The following is a 5,176-nucleotide window of genomic DNA, read 5'->3' as shown; positions in this document are numbered from 1 at the left end:
TTTGAGGAGGGGGCTGGGAGCTGGCTTCTCCCCTCAGGACACCACCTGCGCCCCTGTCCAGCCATGTCCCGACCTGTTTCGCTGGGGGCCGGGGTGGGGGGATCTTGTGGGTGACGCTGAGGACTGAGTCAGCTGCTTGAGTTTAGCCCTAAGCGCCTGGAACAAGCCAGAGGGAGGGACCAGCGGGAGGGTGGGCAGCGTCCGGGGTGGGGTCTGGGTCCTCGAGCCTCTCCAGGCCCCTCCCTCTGACCACGCAGGAGATTTCCAGTCCTAAGAACCCCCCCCCCCTTTTCCAGGTCTCACCTTTCCCTCACACTCCGTCCAGCTGGCTTTGGGGAGGGGACTGCGGGCTAAAGGACCCCCCCTCAGCCCCCCGCCCCCCCTCCGCTAAAAAGGGCATCATTATTAGTGTCTACCTCTCCCACCAGTGGAAAGAAGGGATGTATGTGTTCCCAGAAAAGGAGTAGATGTTTTGTGGGGCCCTTCTGTCTATCCATGTGAACATTGCCCCTCTCTGTGGCCGGGCCTGTGGGCTGGTGTCTGAGCATTTGCCAGGCAATATGTGGAGTTGGTATGTTTGTGTATGTTCCCGGATCTGTCTGTGTGTGCTGGGTGCTTGTCGTCTGGAGTCTGAGACTAGTTCTCTCTGCCTGGAGCACTCTTCCCCACACAGCCCATGGCCTCCTCCCTCCCGCCCCCATTCCTCTGTGCCCCTTATTTTGTGTCTTAGTTTCCGTTTCCTGTAGTTGCTGTGACAAATTACCCAAAACGGAGTGGTTTAAAACAACAGAAATGTGCTCTCACAGTTCTGGAGGCCAGAAGTCTGAAACCACGGTGTTGGTGTTGGCAGCCACCCAGCCACCCGTTCTCCAATGGCCTTAGGGGAGAGTCCTTCCCTCCTCTGCCACCTTCTAGTAGCTCCGGGCTCTCCTTGGCTTGTGGGTGCAACACTCCACTCCAGTCTCTGGCTCTGCAGGGCCTTCTCTTCTTTCTCCCAAAGCGCCCTCTGCCTTTCTCTTAAAAGAACATTATCATTGGATTTAGGGCCCACCTGGAAAATCCAGGATGATCTCATCTCTTTTTAAAAAAACTATTAAAAAATATTTTTTATTTCAGAGAGGAAAGGAGAGGGAGAGATAGAAACATCAACGAGGAGAGAAAATCATCGATCAGTTGCCTCCTGCATGCTCCCCACTGGGAATTGAGCCCTCAACCCGGGCATGTGCCCTGACCCGGAATTGAACCGTGACCTCCTGGTTCCCAGGTCGAAGCTCAACCACTGAGCCACGCCAGCTGGGCGAATGATCTCATCTTGATGTGTCACTTAGTTACATCTGCAAAGACTCTTTTTCCAAATAATGTCAGCCACAGGTTCTGGGATGTGGACATTTCTTTCCTAGGGCCACCACTCTATACTATACCATGCCCTTCATGGCCATCATGCCCCCGCCACCCCCTGCCGGCATGCTGTATACTAACGTGTGATTTGTATATCTTCTCTTCCCCCAAGCTAGCTGTGAGCATCGAGAGGGTGGGACCACTTTTATTGTGTTTGCTGCTGTATTCCAATTGCTAAGAACATAGTAGGTACTTAGTGACTGTTGCGTGAGTGAATGAGTGTGTGTATTTATTATTGGTTTGCCCATGTGTGTCTTGCCTGTCTTGTGTGTATGTCTGTGTGTCTCCTGCCTCCCCTGAGCTGTCTCTGCCTACAGGTGCCCACCAGGCTGGGTGGGTGAGCGGTGCCAGCTGGAAGACCCCTGCCATTCGGGTCCCTGTGCTGGTCGTGGTGTCTGCCAGAGCTCGGTGGTAGCAGGCACTGCCCGGTTCTCCTGCCGCTGTCCCCGTGGGTTCAGAGGTAAGGGATGATCTGGAAGGGACCCCGAGGTAGTAAGGATGTGGCCCACCTAACTCACCCTCTTGTGGTCCCTCCAGGCCCTGACTGCTCCCTGCCAGACCCCTGCCTCAGCAGCCCCTGTGCCCATGGGGCCCGCTGCTCAGTGGGGCCTGATGGCCGCTACATCTGCTCCTGCCCACCGGGCTACCAGGGCCGCAGCTGTCGAAGTGACGTGGATGAGTGCCGGGGGGGAGGTCCCTGCCACCACGGTGGCACATGCCTCAACACACCTGGCTCTTTCCGCTGCCAGTGCCCAGCTGGCTACATGGGGCCACTGTGTGAGAGCCCTGCAGTGCCCTGTGCTCCTTCGCCGTGCCGTAACGGAGGCACCTGTAGACAGAATGGCGAGCTCACCTATGATTGTGCCTGCCTTCCTGGTGAGGAAGCTGCTCTCGGGGGAGGCAGCAGGGGTGGGAAAACAGCAGGCCAGCCTACAGTGTCAATACTCGCCGCCTCCTCCCATGCTAGGGTTCGAGGGCCAGAACTGTGAGGTGAATGTGGATGACTGTCCAGGGAACCGGTGCCTAAATGGGGGGACATGTGTAGATGGCGTCAACACCTACAATTGCCAGTGCCCTCCGGAGTGGACAGGTGGGCACTGGGGCTGAAGGGAACTGGGTGGCAGACCTTGGGGGGGGGATGCACAGTCCAGGTGACTGGACTGGTGCATCTGTGTGCCACAGGCCAGTTCTGCACGGAGGACGTGGATGAGTGTCAGCTGCAGCCCAATGCTTGCCACAATGGGGGCACCTGCTTTAACACACTGGGTGGCCACAGCTGTGTGTGCGTCAATGGCTGGACTGGTGAGAGCTGTAGTCAGAACATTGATGACTGTGCCACGGCCGTGTGCTTCCACGGGGCCACCTGCCATGACCGCGTGGCCTCCTTCTACTGTGCCTGCCCCATGGGCAAGACTGGTGAGTGGCTGTTTCCCATGGAGGCGGCAAGGGAGCCATTGATGGCTCTTGAATGGGGGCAAGGATGGCATCGGACTTGAGTGTTAGAATGATTATGCTGGAGGCCAGATATGGGGAGAAGGTAAGCCTGGGAGAGGCCGGGAGGAGGGGTTGTGTGTGGTACAGGACAGACGCCATGGAAATAGAGAGATACACTCTGAGCAAGAAAGAGAGGAGACCCTTGCAAGTGGCAAAGGTCAGAGAAGGTGTTTGGAAGGGGGATTTGAAAATGGAGGGAAGGGCATGTCAGGCAGAGGGGGCTACAGAAGCAAAGGCTTGAGATAGGACCTTTGCATGTTTCCAACTCATCTTCGAATGATTCAGAAAAAGGATAGATCAGCCTTACAATAGTGGAATCTAGGTGGCGGGTGTATAAATCAACTTCTCTGTATGTTTAAAATTTTTCATAATAAACAATTAGGAAAAAGTAGCTACTAGATATGCTACAGGTTAGTAAAAACAAAACGTAAAACACTATGCGGGTCTGTGGGACCTTCGGACAGCGCCGGAGGGTCTGCCCTTGACCTCTGCCTGTCCCTTTCCAGGGCTTCTGTGCCATCTGGACGATGCCTGTGTCAGCAATCCCTGCCATGAGGATGCTATCTGCGACACAAACCCGGTGAATGGCCGCGCCATCTGCACTTGCCCACCCGGCTTCACCGGTGGCGCGTGTGACCAGGATGTGGACGAGTGCTCCATTGGTGAGGGGGTCATTGTCTGAGTTAGAAGGAGGGGACAGCTCGTTCCTCCGCGGGCCATACCTACCCTGGCTGTGCCTGTTTCTGCAGGCGCCAACCCCTGTGAGCACCTGGGCAAGTGTGTGAACACACAGGGCTCGTTCCTGTGCCAGTGTGGCCGAGGCTACACGGGCCCCCGCTGTGAGTCTGACGTCAATGAGTGTCTCTCCGGGCCCTGCCGCAACCAGGCCACATGCCTCGACCGCATAGGCCAGTTCACCTGCATCTGCATGGCAGGTGCGTGGTGGATGGGGTAGAGGCTAGGCCTAAGGCTGGGTGCCTGCAGGAAGGGACGGGGTGGAACTGGGTTCCCAATGGGACCCTGAGAAAGTGAAGCCTGGGATGAGGTGGAGGTGGGGCCAGAGTAGAACCTTGTGAGAAGCTGGGGGCGTGGTCTAGTGGAACCAATAGAATCTCCTGTTGAGAGTGGAGTCTGGACCTAAGGACCTGCTGTGGGGCATGAAGGATAGGGGGGCAGGGGCTGGAGTGAGGTTTAGGTGGAGCCTGCAGACTTGCTGGGGTGTGCACAAGGCAATGTGGGGCCTGGGAGCTGGGGACAGGGCGTGTCCGTGGACGGGAGAGGGAAGAGGGTGGTCTAAAGGCAAGGTCCAGACGGAGTCTCAGAAGCCTTGGACTAGTTGGGACCACAGCTTGGTGAGGGTCTGGCCTGAGGACAAAAATTGAATGTAGGGTTGCCCTGGGGGGAACTGATTGGGAAGGGGAGTACCTACCCCGTTGCCCTCTCCTCAGGCCAGAGGGAAACCCCACGACCCTAATATCCCTCTTCCCACCCCCCACCTCCCCCAGGCTTCACAGGCACCTTCTGCGAGGTGGATATGGACGAGTGTCAGAGCAGCCCGTGTGTCAACGGCGGGGTCTGCAAGGACAGAGTCAATGGCTTCAGCTGCACCTGTCCCTCTGGTGAGGACCTTGGGGCACAAGCTCCGGGATGGGAGCCTGTGAGACCATGTTGGCGGAAAACGATTGCAATAGAAACCGCGTCATGAGAAAATTTGAAATGGATTTAAAACTAAGTAAATGGGCTTCCCACCCAGACAAGGCAGAACTGGCGAGGGGTGACTGCTCTGACCCTGTCTGGGCCTCGGCTCATCCACTCCCTCCCCACTCAGGCTTCAGCGGGGCGCTGTGCCAGCTGGACGTGGATGAGTGCGCGAGCACGCCCTGCAGGAATGGAGCCAAGTGCGTGGACCAACCTGACGGCTACGAGTGCCGCTGCGCAGAGGGTGAGGGCTGGCCAATTACAGGCCGGCAGGGATTTGGAGGCGGGGCCAGTGGGGGTGAGGGCCAAGAACAGTCTTGGAAAGGGCTTCGGGGCAGGACTGCATCAAGTCAGGGCCAATGACAGCCAGGGGGCGGAGCCAATTAAGAACTTTAAAGCAGGGGTAGGGGCCAAAGCTTCTGGTGGGATGGATACTGGGCGCAGGTAACTGTGCGAGGCTTGACCAACGCTATCCCAAGGCACCTCCATGTGTCCCCATTGGCAGTTGAGGGAGAGGCAGAACTGGGCTGAGAGTGTAGGAATTGGAAACGGGGTCACAACTGGGGGTGGGATTTAACCGTGGGAG

The 5,176-nt window shown here is 57.2% G+C and overlaps 1 protein-coding gene across 1 annotated transcript in view; it reads left to right on the top strand.

The window, feature by feature from the left end:
• NOTCH3 (notch 3) overlaps positions 1-5,176 on the top strand; it is a gene marked incomplete at its 5' end in the record, with an annotated part of 33,059 nt that overhangs the window by 5,988 nt on the left and 21,895 nt on the right. The window contains 8 exon segments of the mRNA XM_014547772.1: positions 1,716-1,858; positions 1,936-2,274; positions 2,366-2,488; positions 2,581-2,814; positions 3,399-3,554; positions 3,642-3,827; positions 4,398-4,511; positions 4,721-4,834. Coding sequence (XP_014403258.1) covers positions 1,716-1,858; positions 1,936-2,274; positions 2,366-2,488; positions 2,581-2,814; positions 3,399-3,554; positions 3,642-3,827; positions 4,398-4,511; positions 4,721-4,834 — 1,409 coding nt within the window.

Source organism: Myotis brandtii, unplaced genomic scaffold (assembly GCF_000412655.1).
Source record: "Myotis brandtii unplaced genomic scaffold, ASM41265v1 scaffold485, whole genome shotgun sequence".
Taxonomy (NCBI): Eukaryota; Metazoa; Chordata; class Mammalia; order Chiroptera; family Vespertilionidae; genus Myotis; species Myotis brandtii.
The sequence above is the reverse complement of the archived record's forward strand: the minus strand, read 5'-3'. Positions and strand labels throughout refer to the sequence as shown.